The sequence below is a fragment of the Rhinolophus ferrumequinum genome, chromosome 22 (genome assembly GCF_004115265.2).
Source record: "Rhinolophus ferrumequinum isolate MPI-CBG mRhiFer1 chromosome 22, mRhiFer1_v1.p, whole genome shotgun sequence".
Classification (NCBI taxonomy): Eukaryota; Metazoa; Chordata; class Mammalia; order Chiroptera; family Rhinolophidae; genus Rhinolophus; species Rhinolophus ferrumequinum.
Genome location: NC_046305.1, coordinates 44,823,753 through 44,849,690, shown reverse-complemented (window position 1 = coordinate 44,849,690; position 25,938 = coordinate 44,823,753). Strand labels below are relative to the sequence as shown.

At 40.4% G+C, this 25,938-nt stretch overlaps 1 protein-coding gene across 9 annotated transcripts in view; it reads right to left on the bottom strand.

The window, feature by feature from the left end:
* Nucleotides 1–568: 568 nt before the first annotated feature.
* The window catches only part of HIPK1 (homeodomain interacting protein kinase 1), a 47,317-nt gene continuing 21,947 nt past the window's right edge, over nucleotides 569–25,938 (bottom strand). For 3 of the 9 annotated variants that reach the window (XM_033092025.1, XM_033092024.1, XM_033092023.1), the window contains exons 4-17: nucleotides 22,551–22,670; nucleotides 21,645–21,731; nucleotides 20,781–20,965; nucleotides 20,310–20,472; nucleotides 19,177–19,405; nucleotides 15,212–15,333; nucleotides 14,180–14,314; nucleotides 11,369–11,511; nucleotides 10,778–10,960; nucleotides 10,095–10,298; nucleotides 8,155–8,396; nucleotides 6,375–6,505; nucleotides 5,647–5,715; nucleotides 569–5,332 (exon numbers count right to left, since the gene is read on the bottom strand). In XM_033092025.1, the coding sequence (XP_032947916.1) occupies nucleotides 4,844–5,332; nucleotides 5,647–5,715; nucleotides 6,375–6,505; nucleotides 8,155–8,396; nucleotides 10,095–10,298; nucleotides 10,778–10,960; nucleotides 11,369–11,511; nucleotides 14,180–14,314; nucleotides 15,212–15,333; nucleotides 19,177–19,405; nucleotides 20,310–20,472; nucleotides 20,781–20,965; nucleotides 21,645–21,731; nucleotides 22,551–22,670 (2,502 nt within the window). In that variant the 3' untranslated portion in view covers nucleotides 569–4,843. Of the gene's footprint in view, nucleotides 5,333–5,609; nucleotides 5,716–6,374; nucleotides 6,506–8,154; nucleotides 8,397–10,094; nucleotides 10,299–10,777; nucleotides 10,961–11,368; nucleotides 11,512–14,179; nucleotides 14,315–15,211; nucleotides 15,334–19,176; nucleotides 19,406–20,309; nucleotides 20,473–20,780; nucleotides 20,966–21,644; nucleotides 21,732–22,550; nucleotides 22,671–25,938 lie in introns of all 9 variants that reach the window. The other 6 variants (XM_033092029.1, XM_033092026.1, XM_033092031.1 and 3 more) reach the window with 6 other exon arrangements.

Sequence of the window (25,938 nt, the reverse complement as noted above, 5' to 3'; positions counted from 1 at the left end):
CATTTTTATATCCCAACTATGACTGCGGGCGCCCCAAATGAATTGATGGCGACTGTAGAGTAACGTGATCTGAAACACGTGTCAAAAGAAGTCAAACGAATATAGCATTTATGGAGAGACCTGTAGTGATTAATCTAGATAAATCTCTAATTCTTTATCCAAATTTTATTCACTTTAGAATCAAGAGAGACCTGATCAGAAGTGCTCTAAAGAGGACTATGCTTCTAACAGTGCCACTTGAAAGGAGGGGAATGTAGAATCTTCTCGTGGTGACTTTTATGCTGCTACTTTAGATGTTTGGTGGAACATGCTAGGAAACAAAGTTTAATTAGCCTGCACCCGAAGTTTCTACCTCTTTGAAGCAACCAGATCCAGGTGATCTTAAGTTAGGGTCCTGGACACTCCATTCTTAGAAAGTGTTCCCTATTCATTTGTGTTGTGAAGGTTTATATGAAGAATGAATGTCTCTAATATATTCTACTGATGCTCAGATGCAGTGTAGCCACTCCAAAAATGCTATTTGTCGACCCCCTTTGTGTCCCTATAACAAAAGTCAAAAACAGCCAGATGAATCAGAAAATTTACCCATTTTATTGATGCATTGCAATTGCTCTACATTTTACCATATTATGTAGAAAATACTGAAAATACAAGCTACTTTGTAAAACCAAAGACAAACACTGAATCCAAAGATAAACTATGTTTTATACAATGGACCCTTTTCCCATAGTTAGTATTAAATTTTAAATATCTATTTATTTTGTTAAAATGATTATTTTACATACTCCCTAAGTACACCTGCATTACAAACATAGCTCAGTAATTCTCAGAAACTGTTTCTAGAGGCTTGTTGTAAAAGGAAGCGCACAACCAGAAAAGGGAGAAAGCAAAAAGTTTAAATCGCACACAATAACTAGCATATCAAATACATTTAAAGTTGGAATTCCATTGCAATATCAAGGATTCAAAGCAGAAATACTAACATTACATATAATGTACATATAATGTACTGCTACATGTAGTGAGATTATTTTTCAAGCTGAATCAAAACCACACATTATATAAAGTTTAGCAACAAACAACCATGGAGACATGCTGCACCATCCATCAGTTAAAAAAATCAAAACAGGAAGCAGGCGTGGGCCATTCCTGTCACTGAGAGGCAATTTCATTTTCTAACTTAAAACAAACCATCCTAACCAGTGGGTTTTTGCATAATAATGCCGAATAGAATATACATTACTCTGCCTGCTTGGCTAAGGGCAGTCAAGCTGAGCCCCTCTAGTGGAGGATGATGGATGGCCAGAGCTGTTGGAAATGGAATTCTTATTCCTGGGGCTGGTATGTTAGCTGAGCGCTGACAGGAGGGTCACCTCTAGGGAGCTATTAAAAACTCTGGATTGGTCAAGGGTCCCGATGAGCCTAGAGTACTTAACCCTTCCCCACTTTCTCTCTCACCCTGAAGGGGAGAAGCTAGAAATGCAAGTTCTGAGAGAACTTCAAGCCAAAGGTAACCTGGTCTGAGGTCAGGCCCCTTGACCGGGCGGCACCAGGTGCTCACTAAATTCCGGGGGGGCTTCCCACTTCCTACCGAGGCCGGCAAGATTAAGCCCCAGGCCCCAGGGACAGAATCTAAAGCCACACTGAGCACACACACATTCAGCACACACAGTGGATTTTTAGCTTGGTAAATCTGAAATGCCAATTTGTAGACTAAGACTGAAAATCTCTAAAATCCTTAAAGCCACATACTGCTAGTAAAGTGATTAAGGAAACAATACAAACTGTTGGTATTGTCTTTTCCCTGTGAAGACTCCTATCTTACATGGTACCTCCTATTGGACTGGGGGGCAGGAGTGGAGTGTTTTGTGGGGTTTTCCCCCCTGCATCTCATTTCTTACAAAAACAATAAATCTTATTCCTTGCAAAAGAAAGATGAGGAACAAAAACTTGTTTCCATCAGAAACTAAATCAAAGGCAAGAGAATCAGAATGTGCTTGGCAAAAAGGAGACACAAAGATCACAGCCGCTGACCTGAAAACTGTTGAGACTAGAGACACAAACTATACAAACTGCTTGAGTATCTTGACAATGTAATGCTGAAAACACAACTCAATATAATGATTAAAAAAAAAACAACAAGAACACGACACGTTCCTGGTAGGCTGTACTGACTATCTGCCCCATCCTGGAAGCACTGACTCCTCACAATGAAGAAACTCCAAATACCTTGACAGCTCCTCGGTGTTCAACCCGGTCCAGAGCGTGCTGACCAGGTGCCATGAAATCTCCCATCTCCATCCTGCACCTCCTTGACACCATCTCTACAAAGAACCAGCCCTAGATCGATCCCTCAAATATGCCCTTTTCAGTTCCGATGGAACACTTCTACATCTCAGGGTGAACCTTCTTCCCCCAAATCTTTTACGGGCAGGGACGTTCCCACCACCAGTACCTTCTACGTGACCCAGATCCATGCCGGAGCTGAGAGTACAAGGACAATTTCACAGTTTGAAGGGCCCCAAGAAAATACAAGTTTGTTAAAAAGAAACCTCAAAAGCCCAATGACTCGACAGGCTGGGGTTCCTTCTTAATATTCTTCACCGGCTAAGAAACCTTTCTGTGAGTTCCCTGCCACCAGCGGCATCACCAAACTCCTCCTCACAGTACGGGGACATGGTAAGCAATACAACAGGCTCTTTGGTATAATAAACACATCTGTTACATGTTTTTTTTTTTTTTTCCCCAACAAATGTTTTACTAGGAATGTCAACTATTTGCAGGAAGCACTGCCACATGGGAAAAGGAGGAGGGGGATCTCATTTTAAAAGTGATTGTACATACTTTAAAAAAAAGAAAAAATGCATATTAAGTATTGGCTTGACTCCTCTGCCTTGCTTCCTGAATTCTCACAGAAGCAGAGGAGCGATGCACAGTGACACGCACGTGGGGAACATGCTCTGTGAGAACTCAGCTGAGATGCCAAAACGTAAAGGGGCAGAGGTGGCGGTCAAAGAGAAAAGCTGCTACTTTTATTTTCCAATGTCCATTGGCAGGGAAACTGAGATGGGAAAATGCATTTACACAACACAGCTACTAATCCTGTTGATATATCCCAGCGAACAGCTAAGGGTCCACGGGGGCTTGCTGGTCCGTCCTAAGGCAAGCTCACTGTAAACGCTAGAACCACTACATTATATAAGGCACTACAATAAGGGAAGGAAGAGACACACACTGAGCAACTCCTCACCAGACACACCTGTGCAAAACAACTCCAAGGGTCTCCTTTCCTCGCAGGCAATGCCCCTGCTCACTCAGCACTACAGTAATATGCTCTAATATAATAGCAATTAGTTCACATACATTCCAACAAGTATCAGTTCATTTTGGTTTAAATACAATGGAGACATCAATTCCATCTCCGGGGTAACACTGGAGGATCAGATACACACTAAATACACAATTCAAGTGTAATCACTACACATTTGATTACAAATAACATCTTGGGTTAGCAGGAAAAATTGCTTGTTATATTTTTTCTAATCAATATGTACATATTTAATTATGCAAAATATTAAAACACCACCATTACAAAACTTCTAAAATATTTTTAAATTCAGTAATAAAGTTTTAAAATATTTTTTGCAATTCCTACATGCACTTATTGTATAAGTCTTAATAAGAGCATTCAATTTGCTGCTGGCATACAAAGGAAGCTACTTTAAAGTATAAAAGCTATACACAATGTTCTTATCTGGTTTCAGATTTTAGCTTTCTCCCCAAATAAATCACATAGAACAGAAGGGAGAGATGATGAGGCGAGGAGAGAGAGAGGTGGATTATTGAAAATTCATACTGCTCTTTAGGCAAAGCTCATCAGTGCCAGTTATCACATAATACAAAGAGATTTTTGTATATAATAAAACATCCATCACCATACAACAATAACCACCTTAATGGTTTTTCCAATAATAAAATTTAAGCTGAATCAGAGAAGGACTTTTAAAAAAATAATTTAAAAAGAATTACCTGGTGTTTTCACGGCAGGTATGGATTCTCGCACAAAGTTACCAGCAAATAGTGAGCTGCCTTTTAAAGACTACTTTGTAATAAACACAGGAGCAACTGAGAGAATCCCAATAGTACCACAGAGTAGTACTTAACCAGTTTTGCAAAAGTAACAATTGCGCCCACTAAGTATAATGTGATAGGAAAACAAAACTAGAACACTGTAAGTTTAAATGCCTCATAAACAAAGGTAAAAATTTGAGGAGAAATGCCTGATATTAAAATACAGACTTGTGAAAGCTGCTCTTAAAATAAGCAATTAACTCTTAAGTTTTTTAACAAGCAAAACGTAATTGATTTTTCTTTTCTCACTTGTTACCAGATTTCATGTCCTTCTATCAGCATTTTTCCTCTGACCGGCAATTACAAGAAAACAAAGTTAAATACAGAGGGGCTTCACTCCTTCTTAAAAGCATTTATAGAAATAAGGTCAGAGAGAGAAGAGAAAATATTTTTCAAAGGGTAACTTCAGAACGATCTCTCTTCCTTGGTAACTGAAGAAGATGGGTTATCTGAACTCTTCCAAATACCAAAAATGCTGTCACAAAAATAAAGAATTAAAAAGTAGGGCAAACGGTGGGAGACCACAACAATGCAGTCGACACTGAGACAGGTTCCCCAGAGAGAAGCCTTCTGCTTCAGTGGCCCCTGCAGAGCAAGCTGCTGCCTACGGAGTTTCAGCAGAGGGTAAGAGGGAGGAGCTCCTCGTAGGACACTGTGAAGAGCTCAGGGCCAGGAAACGGAGGCCACGATCCTCTTCCCTCACGCTCACCAACTACAAGTAGGAGTACTGGCTGATCTTGGTAGGACTCAGTGGGTATCCAGTGTAAATTGCAGAGCCTCGGGACGACCCAATGTAGGACTGGGTGGCAAACTGGTGTTGGTACTGAGCAGGGGCCACACTGGCAGAGGTGAGGAGGCTGGGCCCCACGCTGACAGGGACCTGGTGCACCAGAGTGCTCGGGTGGGCGGTATAGGCGGCCGCGTGCCTCGAGGAGCCCTGGGGGGAGAAGAGATGGGCGATGGAGCTGGTGGAGCCCAGCGCAGCAGCAGAGGTGGGGGCGGCATACGTATACAGGTGAGGCTGGCTTGGCAAGTGAGCAGGGGCTGGGGCCAGGTGAGGGTGCCCCGCCGAATGGAGCGGGCTGCCATGCTGGAAGGCGTAGGGGGCTTGAGACAGTGGGGCCACAAAGGCCTGCTGCCTGCGGGGGCCAGGGTTGCTGCTTCTCTCCTGCGAGGCTGGAGCTGACGGTGACTGCTGGTTCTGGAAGGAGGGAGAAGGGCGTGAGGGATCTTGAGGTCACCCTGCTTCAGGGCGCCAGAGACCGAAGATTCTAACACACTGCTCCTGGGCTCCCACAGCACAGACTGGCCCAGGTGGGCAGTGCTGTCAGAAGGCAGCCATCCAGCCCTCTGCCTCTTGGCAGAACAGATCCTAACCCAGCCCACACAGCCGTGCTGTGTACAACAGAGGAAAAGGGGAATCAAGAGTTCATGGGGTTACCCACTCCTGCCAGGTAGGAACTGTTCACTCAACTCACCCTATTCTGGTGTCAGTGAATTTGAACTTTTCCTAACCTTTCTTTCTTGCCCTTGTTTTCTTCTGTTCTCCTCTAAGTTCTTCACATCCCTCGTGAGTTGTGGAGCCTAATAAAACACATGCACTAACTCGAACTTACATTTGCACTTGCATGTTCTCTCTCTCTCTCACACACACACACACACACACACACAAAGTACACCCTCATCTGTACACTTTCTCACTACAAGCACCAGAATTTTAACTAAGAAAAGAATGAACACAAATAGAATACTGACCCTTCCCACCCCACCAGAGAAGCAGATGGGAGAAAAAAGCAACAAATCCCAAATTCAAATAACATGTAGGACTAGAACCAGTGGATTAAGTGGCCAGAACGCTTTTCACTGTCTCTTGCCTCAAGTAAACAGTGTGAGGCTCCAGTTATTTACGATCTGAGAGATAAAGGAAGAGAATTTGGTCTCAGAGCCTGTGCTGGTACAGAACCAGGTGTGGACTAAAGGATCCTAGGCTCTTGCTAAATTCCAGACATTCCTCGAATCTTCCAGGACAGACTAGAAGGGGCTGACGGAAAACCTGAAACGTACATCCTGACACACTTACAGAGGAAATGGAGACACAGCACAGGTGGATATGGAGCAGGCCACAGAACACCAAATTGACCAAAAGTGGCTTCATTTGGCTTTATTCAGCAGTCCAGCCAGATTCTCCAGAGAGTAGCAATAGGGGAGGACCCAAACGGGAGGCCGCAGCCCCTAGCTCTTACCTGGCTAAGGTTGAGAGGCTGTGCTGCGCTGGTCCCCCCACGTTGCACTCGGTACCCCGTGGGGGTGATACAGCATCCAGATGACTGCCCACTTACTGAGGCCACTGGCTTGGTCTTACTGCTCAGGAGACCTAAGAAAGGGTCAGGCCTTAGTTAGTTATGAGTCGACATCTGGTCAGGATCGCTGACCTAAGCCTCAGATGGCATCCTGTCAATCAGTCCACATTGGTACGAGGTTTGCAAGCGATAAGGTTTCAGGTGTATCGTATTTCCACAATTACATTTACATCAGAACAAAAACTGTATTATCCATTTCTTTTCTGTCTTGCTACAAAGCTCATAAAGGATCTTCAAAATGTTCACTTCAGTCAATATTATCTAATCTCCTGTAATGTGCATGGTGTTAACCAGATATACATGCACAAGTAGGACATAGTTGCCGTCCCCAAGGAGCCTACTTTGATGTAGGAAGGGATTAAACAAGTATAGAAATGACAATGTGAGCTGAGTAAGATACTGGTGATACTCAGCACATTTAAGTATCAGAAGGGTTTAAAGGAAGGCGAGATTGTATCTTGTTGGGCACGCACTGTCTTCAAATTCTAAGGAACTGCAGGGCCCTTGAATAAGCAAGATCAATTTTCAAAAATTAGCTTCCTTGTGGAGTCCCAGTAGGAAAGCTGGGGCCCGTATTCAGTGATTTGTGGAGTAGCCCACGTCCTCTGGACCCAACTATAGAAAGAGCTCCTGAGAATCTTGTTCTGCAATAGTCTGGCATCAGGAAGTTTCTGCCTTGTCTGCAATGGGACAGTTGTTTACTTCTGAGGAGAACCACACTTAACACAATACTCTCCAACTGGAAGCCTGTTTATGTCTCTGGCAGTACATAATTCATAGTAAAACACTAATTTACAGAAGCATGGCAGAGACAGCTATACTGACACCCAAAATTCACGCTCCCCTCCTTTGGTGTACAGAATTGCCACTGGAAAACAGCGGCCTTGCCAAGGACTACATTTCCTGGGCCCTCTTGCCTCTAGGTGGGGCCATGTGATTAGTTTTCACCGCTTCTGGGACTAAAGAAGTGAAAGGCATGTGCCCCTGCAAACTTTCTTCCTCCTGACAAGGACACAAGGATTCCAAGGCTCTGATCCTTAACTCACTGCAGGACTGCCGACCAGGAATACCAGCACAGGAGTAAGTGAACTTTGCGTGTCAAGCCAGGGCAATCTGGGGCTTGTTACTGCCATGCACATTACCCAACAACGGAACCAAGGAGCCGAAGCCCAGCTCTACCAGCAAAAAAGATGGGAGTTGTGGGTTGACAATAAAACCACAAAAGCATCACTGCTATGACATCGGGAGAGAAAAGATCTGCAGTACCCATTGTTTTCCATAAAAACGTTGGCAGTCATTTTTAATATTACCAGTTCCTGTCTACTTCTGGATTATCAAAAGCAAATCGCCTGTGGCAGAAAAAAAATTACTTGCTAGTTCTCCCTGCCATACAGCATGTCTTGTCAACCTTCTCCCATCAAAAGTCAGTATAGTTCTGAGACTACAAATACATTTTTATACTAATCCAAACAAAACGAAAATAGGAAGATAAAACTGATGGCCAAAAACTAATTTCATATCACAAGGAACTGATTTCTGAATTAAGTAATTTTTAAGAAAAATCTACGCACTGGTCTCTAGCATTGGCATCAGCAGACGACAGCAACATATTAAGGATACACGGCATCAAAGGAAAATTCAACTCTAGCTGTGAGATACTCACTGGAGGGCTGGGTTGCTACGGTGCAGTCGCCAAGCTGGGTTTTCAGCGGAGGCACAATGATGGTGCGGGTGCCGGCGGCATCGCCCGCGACTCTCCCCGGGCCCTCCAGGAGGGGCCCACTGTTGCCCCGGAGAGCGCTCAAGGTGTCGGTGGAATATGGGCTACTCAAGGAGGAGTCGGAGTCTGGAGAATCATTGACGGTGACGTAACTGATGACATTAGACCTTGCCTTCAGGCCAGAGCTGCGGGGAAGAAAACACATGGAAATTCAACCCCGTTAGCAATGTTTCTTTGACGGTCTCTGGTGCTCCCACAGTAACAGCGGCAGTAAACTTACGAGTGCTCCTTCCGCATCCGGCGCGTCTTACCCTCTACACACATCTCATTTAATCCTTACGACACGTCTGTGAAGGTAGGTACCATTGTCCCCATGTCCTCAGGAAACTGAGACCAAGGGAGATTGAGACACTTGACCAAGGGCACACGTGACAAGCGGTGACAGGATTCAGGCCCAGGAAGGAATGACTCCAGAGCACACCCCGCTGACGACGACTCCATGTGGCCTCTTAGCCATCCCCAGTCAGTTCCCAACAGGATGCTTCCAACACCACTTCTTCCCCACATCACCCTCACACGCGACAATGGTTCCTTACTAGAGCTCATCAAACTTCTCATAGTATGTTCTGTTTTATTTTTTTTAAAGTTCCTTCACAAGCTGATTTTACTTCACTTAGTAATTGCGGTTTTTCCTTATTTTTTAAATAGGCTTGACTCTAGTCAAAGCAATCCTGCTGGTTATAATTTCTGCCACTACTAGGCCACTTTTCCTTACTGCAAAATGTACTTCTTTTCTTCTCCAAATCAGCTCAATCATCACTTTCAAAACTTAGTTTCGAGTCTACTTACCATTTGTAACTACCATTTCGTAAATAGGCCTTTGAAGTACTTCATTCTAAAATTACTCTTTCGCGTTCATTTACCTCCATTTATATGTGACTGTAAAGTCTCCTATGTAACTTTCACGTGTGAGTCCTCAGGTAAAAGCAGGCTTATTCCCTGTTCCACGTGCCCGACACAACTCCTATGAAGAATACAGCCCAGAACAACCAAGGCCACTGACGACAGTATGTTTACACTACGAGAGAGGTGTGGATCACAATTCTTTTTTTTCTGATTTTTAATTTTTTTTATTTTTTGATTATATTAGTTTCAGGTGTACAAAACAACATGATTAGACATTTACTCCCCTCACAAAGTGGTAACAGCCCCCCCCAATCTACTACCCCTCTGACATTGTATGCAGCTGTTGCGATACCACTGACTGACGCTATTCCCTATGCTGGACTTTACATCCCGTGTATGACAATTCTTAAATGTATCCACTCTGTCTTAGTTCACTGCCCAGTTAAAGGCTTGCACTAAGATGTCGGGATAAGAGGAAACAATCTGGTAGTTCAATTCTTAACCTCAGACCATACAGCAGAGGAGGAAAAAGAAGGTAGCCCTATTTACAGTTCTACCGCTTCCAAAGAGGCCTTTTCAGATTAAGACTTTACACAAGTTTCATTGCAACTAACCGCTGTTTATGTGCTTCTGTTATGTATGTGTTTTCTGACTCTCCAGTCCCTTAAAGGCAGGGGATCATGTCTGTAGTGCCACACACACTCCGAGCCAGAGCAGCCTGACACTTAATATACACATTCCATCTCGCGTGTCTGAAAGGCTGATTTAACTGATGAGCGTGCAGTGTATTACAGAAGACTTGACAATGCTCAGTTTATGGAAACCTGAGTGTTTGGGCTCACTCATCCAAGGCCATGCTTTCAAAACACCTCTTTTTAGTCCTTCCCTTCGTAACCAGAACTGGACCACTTGCCTGAAGCCAACAGCCCAAGGCCAGGGTGGGAGCTGCCGAGCCAGTGAACCTTCAGCCCTCTTACCTACTGGGCTTGTATTTGTTGTCCTCTTCCTCGTCGGTGTCACTGCGGATGGTGATGACACTCACAGGAGGGCTGGGAGTGTCTGGGATGACGATCGGCTGGTGTGGATCCTGCACGGGGCCCAGCGGGTTGTAAGACGTGGTGCGAAGGGGGCTGCTCCCGACCAGAGAACAGCCTTGAGAAGGCAGAACATCCAGGGAGGACCTGTACGAAAAGACCGTAAGAAAGGCCACTCACTTCTTGGCCCCCAAAACTATACATTTTTTCCCCAGAACGCTTTCCAATTTGCTCTTTGATTCTTTTTTACCTAATCATCAAGCCAACACACTTAACTATAATAGTTCCAGTAAAAAGTAAAGTATGTGCTCATCCAGGGTTTCCAGGAACAACACCAAAATACAACATAAATTTCATTTCTGCCTGCCCGTCACCCCACAGTCAAATTTCACTCTGTAACATGGGCAGAAAACTAAAACCAGCATAAAGAGGGCCAGGATTTACAGTGGCAGCAGGGAGAAGGGAGCAGCACAGCCAGAACACACCTGGTAATGTAGCACGCCCAGACACAAAGCCTGGCTCCCCCCGGCACTGGCTACTTCCCACCAAAACCATGTGCACCACAGCCGGGCTACATCTCTCTCAAACCTGCCCAGCTCTAACCATCAGCTCCGACAGAGACTTACTTAGAAGAGACTGGAGCAGACTGCTTATTCTTCTTTGAAGGCAAGGAACTGGACTGCTGCTGTCTGACAACATGGGCAACGCCAACATTCAGGGGCTGGGCAGTGGCCAGCGTCACGTGGTTAGTGAGCAAGGACGGCTGCTGCATGATCGTGCTGTACTGGCTGCCATGAGAGTGGGCGTTCCTGTACCAACGGAAAGAGACAGAGAAGAGTGAAGGTCTAGAACACTGGGAAATCAGGGTGAAGAAGGTACGAAAAGCACTTAAAACAACCAAAAAGAGCTGCATTTTATTTGTTACCTGGATTACAAGGCTTTAGATTTTCACTGTATGGTTTCTAATTGCATAAGCCTTTCTTTAAATCTGAAGTAAATGATTACTGATCTTACAACCTAACTTTTTCCTATATTCAAAGTTTTCTTATAACTCCATCTCCTAGCCTGATATGGGTTCTCTTAAAGGATTTCAGACAGAGACAAACCTCTCCTTTCCTTTATTTTCTTCCCAGTCTCCCCCAAATCATCCAGTGTGCCTCCCACAAGGGATTGGCCCTTACAAATCTCGCAGAGATGAACGAGCACAGGGCACTTGCCTCCAGTCTGTGAGCTGCTGGCCACTGCCCAGGGCCTCTGGAATCACTGCTGTGGGCTGGACAGAGTTGTGGAGAGCTACCCCAGGCAACTGTTGCCAAGTTGAAGGCAAGAGAATTTGTTGGGTTCCTCCGGGCCAAGCCTGCTGTAAGGAAACACACAAAAAGATCCAGACTTGACTCATTCTTGGCTTTTGTTTTGTTTTGGTTTTTTTGTTTGTTTGTTTGTTTGTTTTTTAGATGAAAGAAAAATTCATATCTTAAGAGAAGTTGCTTGTAGATTGTTAACTTGCAGAGATTCAAAAAGAAAGGTCAGAGGGGCTCAAGGTTACAAGTCTTATGATTAGGGAAAGAGAGCACACTGCTTTGCCTGGGCCACCTCCACACCCTGACCACCAGGGTGTTAAAGAAAAGAAGACCCCTGTGGTTAAGAGTCTGCACTATACTGTAAAGGAGTCCGAAAGTTCAGAGGGAAACTCTGGTTTAATGCTGGAGTATTATTTTTGCAAAGATTTTCAAAATAACCCCAAACAGAGTTAAGACAGCTCCCTTGAGATTAAAAATAGGCATTTTAAAATCTGAGTGCCTATCAGGTAAGACATCAGGTCAATTCAACCCACAAAACAAAGGGGAGAATTGTTCCTTTTTTAAAAGGGTAGTACTTAGAAAATGGAGCCAGATGTGGATGACCAAAGGCCAAAAATCCTTTGGCAAACAAGCTTATGCCAGCAAAGGAAAGCTAACTTCATCACTTATAGCCATTTAGTAGAATTTTAAAATAAGGCAATAAGTAAAATATTTATGAAATAGATGCAAATAGTACCATATTTTGTTTTTAGTAGGTACCTAAAACATTGTTTTATGTATCATTTGTAGAAACATACTTCAACATAAAAACTAATCACTACAAGAAAATACATCGTTACTAGTTTTTAACAAGCCACATCACTTGCAATAGACAGCAACACATATGTTTTCTGTACTTCAGAAATTCTGGCATTTTCTTAAAAAAACAAAACAGGGAACAGATTTGTAAGTTTCCTTTTTAAATTTGACTTCAACAGTACAATCACCTACAGTGTTTGGGTACATATGGTTCTATTTCTTGAATTTCAAACTGCAAGACCATCAAGACACTGTTTTAAAAATATTTCTGCAAGTAACAGATCCACTTGTTACAAATACTGGTTCCAAACAAGAAGCCTTCAAAGCAGAAAAACTGTAAACACGTCTGCTACCATATGCAGAATTCAAAAACAAAACAAAACAGAACAAAAAATAAGAGAAGTATGTTAAGTCACACCATGCGTCTTTCCATAAGCCAACACCTGCACAAGACAAAGCATGTAGTTTAATACAGAGCAAGAAATAATAACATTCCAACGTGAGGCAGAAATCTGGCGTTCCAAGCGACGAAACTGTTTTGACAGAGGAAGAACAAAAATATGCAAAGCTTAGCAAGTGACTAGTGCAAACTTAAGAGAAGCAGCAAAAGAGACATGTCAACTAATACTCCAACCTCGAAACTACAGGTGAACAAGTTAAAAGCAGTGGTTTGGATCAGCTAAATTGAAAATATATCTGACTTCCTTGCACTTGGGTTTTATGCTTATGATATAATTAACCTGGAGGTGATACCAACTTTTAAAATGAAAACCAAACAAATTCCAACAACCAAAGTATGTTTCTGGAAGTGTTTTCACTCACGTGAGTCCGTGAGAAACAACAAAAGCAACTGAAAGCCTCTTTCAAAGATGTGGAAATATCAGGAGTCAGTAGTATCAGTTACGTTGTTAAATGCTTGCTTACTTTTAAATTTCAAGCCATGAAATGCTGGATGTCCAGTCAACAATTCTAACTCCCCCAAATAAACCAAACACATCTAAAAACCACTCTTAAGGTAACAATTTTTAAGGTAAATTCTGAAATATACCTCAAAGTCCTTTTTGTTTATTTTTTTCCTATTTCTGAGCCCCAGGTTACATTTGCTGCTGTATTTAATGACCTTTCCCATGACTTTCAGTAACAAATATTGTATTTGCATAAAGTTTTTCAGCCACGTTTTCACCTTTGTATAAAGGACTATTTGTTAAATGATCTCTCCATAACCCCCTGAAAATGAGTTCACCTTTAATTTTAACCAACAAATGAAACACGGCCTAAAAGGATTCTAAAGGGAACATCTTTAAATGAAAGATATGAGCTGCCACTGATCATAAGTGACAAAAAGCGTATCTTTATGCGTTCACAGAAGGAAGATTAGTATCAACTGATGAAGCAGTAAATTAAGGGCATCTTAAACATTTCTACGTGCACAAAAGTTTTAGAAGCTTAAAACAGCAAATGAAAAAGGAAGCTAACTGGCCAAGGAGTTCAAATTTTTGGCCATCCGCGTACCTATAGCAGAGCCAAACTAAAGGCCGTTCCTTTCATTCTCAAGGAGCAGAGGTTAAAAGAGAGGGCAGAAAACGTAACCGTGTTGATGCTCTTCTGAGACTACACCGAGAGCTTTTATCCTACTAGGCTGGCAAAGAAGAATCAAGGGGCCTGGCTCCTTACGGAGCCGCACTGAACACCAGAGTCAAACAGAGCTTGCGCAAAGGTGGGGAGGAAAACAATGAGACATTAAAGATGTAGCAAGAACACAGCCACAAGATGGCACATGCTTCCATGCCCTCTGCAAAGACTAGGCTGAAAACTGGTTTTGAAAAATGAGAAAACCAGAAGAAAACAGAACAAAGACGAACAGGAAAAAAGAAAAAAGAAAGAAACCAAAGAAAGTCCGTTAGTAACACAATCGAGTGAGGGCATTACCAGTACAGCGGCAGTCTGTTCAACCAGCGCCGGCCGGCCGGCTGCGCAGCTCAGAGTGAAGGGCACCGCGTACTGCGGGGTGATGGTGGCTACTTGAGGGTGGAGAGTTGCTACCATTAGTGGTGTGCAGCTTCCCTGAAACGTAGATGAGGCAGGTGAGTGAAACACACGCGGAGGCAGGGTGTCTGGATTCAGAAGGCTTCGCACTCCCCCCATCTCATTACCAACAGCACGCAGTCCTTTTCTATCACCTCAAATGACGTGCCAAACACAACTTGCCCCCCCAACTGTACACAGCACAGGCCCACTAGGTCAAGTGTCAATGATCTAAAGCGAAAAAGGAGGGGAAGCCTTCCTGGGCCAGATCCAAAACTCAGTTCACCAAGGCACATGTTACGAATTTCTACTCACAAACTTGGGGTTTGGGATTTCAGAATTTCCTGTGTGTCATGGGCCATAAATGTTTACACAGAGAACAGAAAATACAACATTTGTTGCTTGTATGAATCCTTTATGATTTTCTTGACCTTCTTAGTCACATGCTCCACAGCAGGTATAAAGTTTCAAAGCTTTCTACAGGCTAATTAAACACAAGGAATAAAGGAATATAATACTTGAGGCATCCTGATAAGATCCAGCCTCTCAACTGTGACGAAATTCTCAAAGAGGGAGCAAAGAGGACACTAAGGGAGCATAAGGGAAACCTTTCACTTTCAGAATCAAAGTGTTCTTACATGTGTGCTACACCTCCAAGAGCGCCAAGACAAAAACTTAGCTTCATCTCACAAAATTAAATTTTCCCCAAGTCTGGATATTTCTCCCTTGCAAGTCTCGGGAAGACACTGGCAGAGTTGCAACAGTGTCAGGAATGAGTACATGACTCCATCGTAGGTAAACATTCCAAGTCCACTGAATCGTGACCAAGAAAGACCTTGCAGTCAAAAGCAAACACCCTTTTCTAGGACAAAATATCTGATTCCCAATAGTGTTTCAGCAGCAGCGCCTGAGTCTCCAGGTTGCTCTGGCTTTTACCTGCGTAAGAACCCCCGACTGGATCTGCAGTGGCTGAGCAGCTGGGGCCTGGGGCACAATTGGCACCGCATTATCCATTCTCACAGGGAATCCAGAATGCTTTGTTGTTGCTTGCAGCCCAGCTGTAGAAAACAACAGCACAGTTAAATGGCTTTGCCAGGTCTGGGGATGTTTGTTTGGGCTTCTTTTGTTTGCCTTTAGCTTTTCTGTTCAAATAGTCTACCACCTAGGTTTTCGTTCTAGACGCTTAAGACAAAGGAGCTTCACAGAAGTCTGGGGAGTTAAGAAAATGGAGATGTGGTCTCTTTAGGTTAGATTAATAAAAATGTGTCCCAAACAGGGAGGGAGGGCTGATGTAAGGGAATTCTAAAATATTTTTCATCCCACAAAACTTAAAACATGACAGCCATCCAATTCCCATTAACAATATAGGCAAAAGCAAACAAACAAAAACCTTCACTTAGTAAGATACATACAACTTTTGATCAACTTGGGTGAAAAAAGTATTTTTTAAATGTAATCTATTAAAAAGCAAAGACTTAAATATAATTATAACTGTTGGTTAAATTAGATAAGAAAGTATAATGAAAAGCTCAACACTGTATCACATAAGTTACCCTTTTGTTTATAGACTATTTTAAGGGGATGTTTTACCGTACACCTCAAAAAATATCACCTAGTTCACAAATTAGTCATATTTTTTTCTTTAACCAGTATGTGAACTAAAGAAATTATGCCTAGAATAAAAATATTTTAAAAGTACACACGTTGCTTTACAGAAACACTTTTTTCTATGTATTTTAGAAATCTGCTCTGGTCACTGACAGCTTTCTAATAAGACTTTTTTGTAGCTTGGGTAGCTAGGAAAATCAAGAACTTCGTGCTGCCTTTAAAACAGTGACCACATCTCATTTATCTTTTTATTCATTATGCTCTCTGGGCACAAATGATGAATAAATGTTTCCCACAAATAGGAATATCTCATTCTGGGGAAAAGAGAGACTCTCAAGACAGTTCTCCTCTTGCCAAAAATTGAGAAGAGAGCTTTCTTTTAAACCTACCCTATCAAAACTTTCAACATAGAGAATTTAAGTTCCTATTATGCCTCTAATTCACTAATGCCTTCAGTTTTGCTAAGTGAGAACACAAACATTTTAATTAGATATTCCATCAGTGACACTTTTTAAGCTGTTACCAACTAATTTCTCTCAGTATTACTATGGAGGTATCAAGTGAACATAACTCATAAACTCTAACACTGTTGTTTTCAGCAAGTCTTCCAATTTTCCGTTTCAGTAATTTACAAGTAATTTAGTAACAAGTTGTCATATAGGAAAACATAAACACAATATACAAACTAAGAGGGACTAGTAAAATCATAATTAAAACACTCTAACAACTTTTTAAAAAATGCTACTTACTCTAAAAATAAAAGGAAACAAATCCAGATATCCAGATAAAAAAAAAACTTACCACCATTCTTCCTAAGGCAATGCTATCTAATAAAAAAGCTAAGCAACATTAAAATTCTTGCCTATACTCCCAGAACACGTGGTTAACTATAAAACAATGTTATTGTAATAGCCTCCAACAGATGAATAGGAACCGAGGAGGCAACGTTTAGGAAGAAATGTTCACTACAACATAGTAATTTCCACTGAGCAAAATGTGTATCTTTTTTGGTCAACCAGAATAGTATAGAAAGTTGTATTTATACTACTGACCTACAAATAAACTCGAAGTATTATTAGATTGCTAATTTAGGCTAAGCCTCAGCAGTCAAGCTATTAATAGTTTAAAACTAGCTTTTTCAAGGAACCACAAGTAGAAACAAAGAATTAACAAAAGGCAACACTTCTGGAAGGTTCTCCCCTGAACTACGGATTAATATCTTGTTCTGCTGAACATAGCCCTTTAAGTAAAAAGCCGTGCAAGCATGGGAAGAAGAGTAAAACTGTCTAATTTCAGAGGGTCTACTTCTCCTCCAAGTATAGATATCTTGTAAAAGAGAAGACCGTGAAAGAAAAGTAGACAATCTGGAAGAGAAGACTGTTGGGCAGAAACCAGCATGTGCCTGTGGCTGGCAAATCAATTGACAAACTCTTTACAGCTCTTTGAGTTTAAATACTGAGAGGCCATATGGAACAATACTTCAAAATACATAAGCTAGTATGAACCCCACTGCCTGAGTTCACATTGTGGTCTACCACTAACTAGTTACAAAGACCCTGGGCAGAGGAGGGAATCATGATCTATTGTCTCATCTATAAATTGGGCATCATGACATTACCCACTTCCTAAGGCTGTTTGTAAGGATGAATCAGTACATGTAAAAGCGCTCAGAGCATTGTCTGCCATGTAGTAATACATACCAGCTTTCATCATCGTCATTACCTTCATTTAAAAACTCCCTTTCACTTGGAAATTCTAAAATTTGCTCTACCTGGCTCCTCAGGTGATTTAGACTTCCTAAATAAGAAAATAATGTCCAAAGCTGATACTTACCTAATTATACCAAAAAGGTTTATACCACTTTCCCTCTGTACCTCTTCAGTTTACATTTTGTTTTGTTAAAGGAACTAATAAAAAGGTCTTCTGCCTCATTTCTTAAATATCATCTGAGAAGAAACAGAAAACTTGGGAGTCCCACCTGTGAAAACTGTTCCAATGAAACTCACTTTGGAAAAGGTGAGGGGGTAGTGGGGTGGCTACGTGCTCAAGTCAGTAGAAGAATCACTCAGCATATGATGACCCAAAGTATAGAATTTACTAGTATGCAGCATATGCAGAAAAGCATTTGGTAAGCTCGGCCAATTTGCATTTACGGGATTTGAGTCTGTGCCTCAGCTCTCCCTGCGGCCTCTCCCTGCTTTACTATTGCTCTCCTGTCCTCCCGGTAATCTCTCAGTCTCCCCTAACCCCACTTTTCCTTCTGCTTGCCCCAACTCTGTCAAAAACCAAACAAACAAAAGGGTCACAGTCAGTAAGTAACTAAAGTCAAAACATTCAAAAAAAAAAAAAAAAAAAGCTACCCGCTTTTATGTAAAGTGTCATGAGAAGCCTGAATCCTGGTTTATTCCCATAGGGCACTGAGATCGACTTTCTATTGGTAACGTCACAAATGTGTCATCAGAAAATATCCTTAACATAATTTAACCCTTTAAATGACTCACCAGATCAAACAGCACACATTTCCCAGATTTCAGGAAAAAAGGAAGTGAACAGACTGAATTATAGAATAATGAGAAAATAGGGAAGGATGGGAATGTGAAAATTAAAATCTCATTGCAACACATGGGGTTAGAGCCACCTTCTTCAGCTCTTCTGTTCCTGTTGACAGGAGTCTGTAGGAATAATAATTCATAACCTGAAGTAGAGAATCTTAATGCCTTCCCCACACAAGCACCTCAGCGTGCAGAAGTTTTCAGCTCAATGAATAATGATCTTTATTTCTGATGTAATTTAAGAGGTTTCCACATTCTTAAACATGGTTTTTACATTTTATAATAAAATCGCCTTTTATTTGGAACACTATAATTTTATTTTATAACAGAACGATATAGGAAATAAGATTCAATATATAGCAATTGTGTTTACGACACATTTTCTCAAAATGTATATATATATATATATATATATATATATCCTGCATATTGGGGAATAAGTTTATACAAGATGTATGACATTGGTGCAAGGTCTCAATGGGCAAGAAAACAGGTATCAGGCAATTCAAGTAAGGAAATGTTAATTGAACTCCTATAATGTGTCAGTTAGTATCATAATTAGATAAATAACCAACATAAAAATGGTCAATCCACTTTGTTAATTTCAGTTATCTTCATAATCAGAGACAGAGTTCAAACTTGTCAAAGATCAAAACTATACAGCTAGATACCTAGTAAGGGTCTGCCTAGAGCAGGCAGGGTTGATGGAACACCGTAGGATACAGGAGTTTCCCCACTTACTCTGAAAAGCCGGTGGACATACTATAAATGTTTGTTGGAATGGATCTGTCTGAGTACAAATCTGGGTGGTTCCAGGCTGCAAGGAGACACCCTGCTGGGCAACTCCAGGAACGGGTGCTGCCGACGATGGGTACAAAGCCGCAGACTGGTAGTTCAGCAGTGACACATCTGAATTAGCCAGAGAAAGAGTAGCAGCTGCTGCAGTAGAACTGGAAGCTAAAACACTGGCCTAAAAACAAAAACATTATAGTTGTATATTGGTACAGAGATAACAATATTTTTCCACACACAGACTCTATCCATAAAAACTTAAAGTTTTAAAACGTAATGCTGTCTTTGAAGTAACTCTGTTTAAGAAATCTTCCCAGTTTCTAGATTTAAGGCATATTGTAAGGTTGAACAAGAAAACAAAGAATAAAAAATGGTTCTGTACTGGTTGAGGCTGTATAAACCCCTACCTATTCTTTCTGTGCAAAAAGTTGCTGGATGTGAGATCCCACTAAATCTCATTTAAAAAGCAGACCTAACTAAAAAATTAGGAAGCATACATCTTAAGAAACAAAGTTAAATCTAAATATCACTGTTTAGCAAAGAAATGCAAAACTACTCTTCAAGTTAATTATAGGAAACCCCAACTGAACTCATAGAAACAGAAAGTAGACCGGTGGTTGCTAGGGGTAGAGACGGGAGGGAGAACTGGTGAAGGTGGTCAGAGGGTACAAACTTCTACTTGTAAGATGAGTAAGTTCTGGGACGAACGCACAACATGTAAAAAAAAGTTACTGGAAACCCCCTTCAATAGATATAATGAGACATAATAGATATAATGAGAGTCATTTGGCTAAAGTCAGCCCAACTAACAGCAGTAAACAGAACGATAGCCAGGCTCCACCTGTGTGACTATGCCGAGACTATGAGGGCATGGATTAGGCCTTTCATAATTAATTATGGTCAGCATATGACTAATAGGTATTATCCGTCTACTCTGTCTTCCATCACTTTTGCCAAGTAGAAAATTCTTAAGAAGCAAAACGACCACCAAAGCAGACTGGTTTCTTTACCGCACCCTGTATTCTTACTAGCATCTATCCCTCCCAGGTTTAAGTTTCCGAAACCATTTACTGAATACCTACCTGATTGTGCACGGTATTGAGTTGGTTGCTGAAGCTCATGGTTAGATTTGTGCTTGTATTTGGGGCAACATGCGTGGTGAAGGGACTCTTGATCTGACTCACTGTATCATACATGTGAACCCTCCGCTTGCAGATCTCCATGTTCTGAAAACAAGACTTAACGCTGGAAAAAGAGAGCGAAGAGTCAATAAAATGAATGCTAAGATTTAAACAGAAAATAACTCAAGATGAATATAGACCACTGTTTTTCCCCTGAGTACTTTCAGATAAAAATGAATCAAAAGTTTTTAAAACTATGAAGAGGAAAAATACACACGTAATTTTTAATTTCATAATTTTTCAACAAGAAAGACAAACGTCACATATGCAAGCCCCAAAACTGCTGCTCACATGATACTTCCATAAACCTAAAAGATGGTAACTCAACAGAGAAGCACATCATGGCAAAACACCAAACCGTATCATACTCACTGATTGCTATGTGGAAAATCCAGAAGGTGAGTCATTGTCACAAATTGATGGTTAAGAGTTTTCAGAGGAGTAATTCTCTTATCTGCATCAATGGTTAACATTTTTTTTAACAGATCAATGTATTCTCGTCGATCTGCCTTCTCTGCCAACATGTCTGTTCCTTCTAAGTCTGTGGACATATTCACCTTCAGAGGAAAGATAGAAATATTACACTTCATATTTTAACCTTTAATGCTGTCACTAAATATCTGCTTTCTCTCCAAACTATATATATATTTTGCTCGAGAAACACCTGAGGAAATTCTTTTTATTATAGCATAATCATTCGCATAGGTGGAAGCTCTTCTTATGCTGCCTAATTAAAATCTTCAGTTTGGTAGAGTTTATTGGTAGAATAAGGCTAAACAAATTTCTGTTCGTTCAAAATTTGAATCAAACAAGTAAAAGTGACTATTATTACTTAAATATAAAAGTTCCCATTGTTTAAAAGATTAAATGACGAAAGTGTAAAGTATTTCAACAGTTTTGAATGTAATAAGCACTCAATAAATGTTAGCTCTCATGTAGGTATTTACAAGATAAACTAGACAAGAATGAAACCTTCATAAACAATATTTCAAAATACTGACATGTAACAAGACCAATTTAGCAAAAGCAAGGAAGAAATAATAAAAGTACCCTTTGTTAAGGATTCAAATGTTCTTTTAATACATGACAGAATATTAATATATTTATTTCTGTAAAATATAAAAACATATACTAGAACATAACAGCTTGAACCTATCTTTAATATAACCAACAGAAGTGTATTTCTGAGTAAAGCGATACATAAATGTCTGGCATCTTGAAAGTTTCTATACTCACCTGAGCCATGTCATCTAAACAATTAAAAATGTACTTCCGAGCTTCTTTTGATTTGATTCCAGTCTCCAATTCATGTTCTTCAGGTGTCTATAAAATATAGATTAAAAAAAAATTCCATCTGTGTATTACTTTCACATTTTATTCTTACTAAGGCCAGAATACAAAGAAACAAGTGTCATCACCTTGCCAACCAGAGATGGCAAATATGAAAGTAAGAAGGAACAACTAGAAAACCTTTCTACAACTAGAAAACCTCCCGGTGGAGAGATGTGACCTTGATATCTAGCCACCCTCTCAACAGTGATAAAATAAATGAGCAAGCAATGATGAAGAAAGTCAGGTAAGAAGGGACATTACCATTTTTCTCTTAAAGCTACTTTCAAATGGGATGATATTTCAAATGCTAACTATGCAAAGGCTCAGAGGCAGAGTCACAGAGTTAATCAAATTATTCAGAGATATCTCAAGTTAAAGGGTACGCTCAAAAGTAAAAAGCAGATATTTGTTTAAAGAAAATATGTAAGGACTTAACGTGGGCACTTAGGAAATTATGTTTTGTCACATTTAGTGAGAATTCTCTAAAAAATAGTCATTACTAAATTACTCTAGTTTTTCCTATGGCTTAATGGTGACAACTACTCTCCATACCTCCTTCTCAACTGCTGATTCAAATATACAAAATTAATTCAGCCAATGGAACTAGCATTTAAAGTTTTGTTTTTTAACTAAGGATAAGGCCAAAAGTGTACAATGAAATAATTTTTCAAAGCATTTCCTCCTGCAAACATACATTCCACCCCACCTCCCAGCTTTTGCCCCTCCTCCACCTCAAGATAATAACAAATTTAAAATTTAAAGTTGGGAGTAAGGAGTACAGGAATGGGTAGTATAGTAGAAGAGACTGACCTTAAGCCTCCACAGTGGGTACCCCAAATTAGGATCTCTGTTGAAAAACCTGGTTGTTTTTGTCCCGGCACTGAGAAGATATTCAGCTGGCAGGCCTTGTGTTTGGGAAATGTAACGAATCTGAAACATCAAAACCATCGAAATATTGATTTGGAATGAAAAGGGAAATTACTCAAAACTTTTACACTAAAACATTAGCTCTAGCCAAAAATGAAACGTACTGCAAAGAATAACTCTTAGATAAATACAAACAGAATTTATCTATAAACACATATATATACACTAACCCACTCACAGGTAATTCCCAAATACTTATTTAGTAACTTCCTTGTTACTATTCCTGTTATTTACAAGGAAAACTCAATGTTGAAAATTTAGTGTGTAACCTCTTTTGCTCTTTTGTAGACTTCTGATATAAAATTCAGAAAACTTTAGGAAATTTCTAATGGCAACAAAATCTATTTCATGGATTACCAAGATTTTTTTTTTGGTCTTGTTTTAGATACATTATCAAATTAAAACAATTAGGAAAAAATTTCTATAAACCTTTCTTTCTTGGCTACTCTAGCTCCTGCCAGTTGCCCCTACACTAAATTGCCACAGAGCTTATCTATCTCACATACCATAAAATCAAGCACTTAATTTAGCTTCTCTGTGCCCATATCAATACAGGGACTGTGTTCATTCATTCAACATTTACTGAACACCTACTACATACGAATTAGGCCAGCAGTTTTCAAATGTGGTCTGGGGATATGTGGGGGTCCCCAAGATACTATCAGGGGGTCTGTGAAGTAAAAACTACTTTCATAATAATGCTAAGAAGTGATTTGCCTTTTTCATTCTCTTCTGATGGGTGTACTGTAGAGATTTCCAGAGGTGATGTATGATGACATCCCTGCCCTGACGGTTAATGAAATGTGTACTTGAATATACTTGTTTTACAAGTTTCCCAGTTTAACTGTTCACGCTTCTGTTTGCTTCCACAATTCTCCCAACCCAAGAAAGCAATAGAAGAGGGGACTGGCTTCTCTCCCCACTATTGAAAACAATACAAGAAGCAATTTTTTTTACCACCCCATCTCCCTATGTGAATATGGCTATACTTAAGATAATATTAGAAAGAAACTGTAAGCAAGGAAATAATAAATCTTATTTCCCACCTCTCCCCCCCAAAGTCTTCAATCTTAATTTCTAATGCAGTATATATTAATAGATATTAGCTATATAAACAGAGCTCTTTAGGATCAACAATTTTTTAAGAGTGTAAAGCAGAGGTCAGTCAACTATGGCTGACAGGCCAAATCTGGCATGCTATCACAAAACCATTTTAGACAACAGCAGGATATTACTCCAAATCTATGTATGGGAGCTACATAACTGAAAATCAAACCACAGCATCAGCAAAATAGAAAATTTTTTGTAACATGGATAAAAATATTTTAAACGTGAACTTCTCTTGCATACAAAAAAGGTGAAATCTGGGCCAGCCTGGTGGCTCAGGTGGTTGGAGTGCCATGCTCCTGGCACCGAGGTCGCTGGTTCGATTCCCAAATGGACCAGTGAGCTGCGCCCTCTACAGCTAAGATTGTAAACAACGGCTCTCCCTGGAGCTGCGCTGCTCTGAGCTACCATGGGCTGCCATGTGCTGCCGTGGGGTTGCTGTGTGCTGCTGTGGGCTAGCATGAGTGGCCAGGATGAGTGGCCGACAGCCAGCGTGAGCAACCAGCAGCCGGCGAGAGCTACCATGAGCTGCTGTGAGCGGCCGACCAACGACTGGCGACTAACTGCCTCAGGTCACGGAGCTGTGTCCTACACAACTAGACTGAGAAACAACGGCTTGATCCGGAGTGGAGGGGGGAAGCAGAAAAAGGGGGAAGAAAAAAAAAAGGTGAAATCTTTTTTTAATCAAGGATAAAATCTGTACAATGAAATACTATGCATTTTAAAAAATAGGGTAGAAGTATATTAACATGTAAAGCTATTTCACAATATAGTAAGTAGAAAAAGCGGATTACAAATTAAATATACCATTTATTTTTTTTTAATTACTACATTTCACTGGTTTTAAGAGACATGTTTTTTCAAATTAACGTCTTTGAAATCAGGATGTCTTACAACTGGTAGCTATCATAGTTTAATTTGCAGTATATTTTCTTAGAGGTACAGAAAAATGATTCTGAGAAAAGTGAATAGCCACAAGCAAAAGTGGCTAAAATGGACCCTTACCTCACAACATATGCAAAATTAAAACGGCTCAAAGACCTAAATGTAAGAGCTAAAACTGTAAAGCTCTAAACCTCTTAGAAGAAAATATAGGTTAAAAGCTTCATGACAGTGGATTTGACAATGATTTCTTTGATATGACACCAAAAGTACAGGCAACAAAAGAAAAAACCAACTGGACTTCATCAAAATTAAAAACTTTTGTACATCAAAGGATGTATCAACAGAATAAAAAGGCAACCCATAGAATGGGAGAAAATATTTGCAAATCATATATCTTGGTAAGGGGTTAGTACCTAGAATATATAAAGGACTCCTACAACTCAACAACAAAAAACCCAATTCAAAAATGGGCAATGGACTTGACTAGACTTTTCCAAAGAAGACATACAGATGTCTGGTAAGCACATATATATATATATATAAATAAAAAGATATTCAACACCACTAATCATTAGGGAAATGAAAATCAAAATCACAATGAGGTATCACTTCACCTCCAACAAAAACAAACAATTAAAAAAACAGAAAATAACCAGTGTTGGCAAGGATGTGGAGAAATTAGAACTCCTGTGCATTTCTGGTGGGAGTGTAAAATGGTGAACCACTGAGAAAACAGTTTGATGGTTCCTCAGAAAAGTTAAACATAGAATTACCATACGACCCAGAAATTCTAGTATATCTAGCTATATACAGAGGATGCCAAAAAAATGTATGCACATTTTAAAAAAGGAAAAAACTGTATTAAAGTTGTAATACTCAATATATACCAATAGCAAAAAATGAATACAAGTCATGTGCATACATTTTTTTGGCACCTCCCCGTATGTACAAAAAAATTGAAAACAAGGACTTAAACACTTGTACACCCATGCTCACAGCAAGCACTGTTATTCACAACAGCCAAAATGTGAAAACAACCCAAGTGTCTATCAACCGATGAACGGATAAACAAAATGTGGTGTACACACACACACACACACACACACACACACACACACACACACAGAGAGAGGAATATTACTTAGCCATCAAAAGGAATAAAGTTATGATATGTGCTACAGCCCAGATGAAAAACATGCTAAGTAAAAGAAGCCTGCCAGAAAACACCACATTTGTATGTGATGAATATGATATTACTAGAATCGTCAAATCTACAGAG